The 689-nt window shown below is 41.8% G+C and overlaps 1 protein-coding gene across 1 annotated transcript in view; it reads left to right on the top strand.

Moving 5' to 3' along the window:
* Window positions 1-689, top strand: part of DENND5B (DENN/MADD domain containing 5B) — a gene marked incomplete at its 5' end in the record, with an annotated part of 48,627 nt that overhangs the window by 16,759 nt on the left and 31,179 nt on the right. Inside the window, 1 exon segment of the mRNA XM_009080344.1 lies at window positions 478-665. Coding sequence (XP_009078592.1) covers window positions 478-665 — 188 coding nt within the window.

Here is a 689-nt window from a genome sequence, read left to right as displayed (position 1 = left end):
GGTATGTAGCCAAGGCAAGTCTTCTGGAAAGTACACTCAGCCTTAGAAGTAGCAGCAAGTGGAGCAGAAGCAGGCAGGCAGGAGCAAGCAAGAAACCACAATGTTTCATTGCAGTTCCCTTCTTTCTCCTCCTTTCCCTTGTAAAAATACTAGCTTTATGTAGAATTAGAGTATTATCATCCTGTACTATAGAGAGAAGTTTTGGTATCATTTTAATAAATTAATTTAATGACAGAATAGATCTAGATAAGATATGGATATCTATGCTCAGCAGTTTCTTTCTGGGAGTAATAAGTTTTGATGCATTAAATAATATTTAAGGTTTTTAAGTACTCTCTTATTTTCAAAAGAACATTGTACCATATAAATGTGGTTTCTGTCTTGATTTGTTACTGATGTCCTTGCCAAATGGATTTGAAAGGCAAGACACAGGGAGATAATTCAGTGTCTGTCTGTCTGTCTCTCTCTCCTGTTTAGATTATCAGCGTCTGATGACAGTGGCAGAGGGAATCACAACACTGCTGTTCCCATTTCAGTGGCAGCATGTGTACGTTCCCATCCTTCCTGCCTCTCTCCTGCATTTTCTGGATGCTCCTGTTCCCTACCTGATGGGGCTGCAGTCTAAAGAGGGAACCGACCGCTCCAAGCTGGAGCTGCCTCAGGAGGTCAGTCTCTGCCTTTGGGGTTGC

Source organism: Acanthisitta chloris, unplaced genomic scaffold, assembly GCF_000695815.1.
Source record: "Acanthisitta chloris isolate BGI_N310 unplaced genomic scaffold, ASM69581v1 scaffold21188, whole genome shotgun sequence".
Taxonomy (NCBI): domain Eukaryota; kingdom Metazoa; phylum Chordata; class Aves; order Passeriformes; family Acanthisittidae; genus Acanthisitta; species Acanthisitta chloris.
The sequence above is the reverse complement of the archived record's forward strand: the minus strand, read 5'-3'. Positions and strand labels throughout refer to the sequence as shown.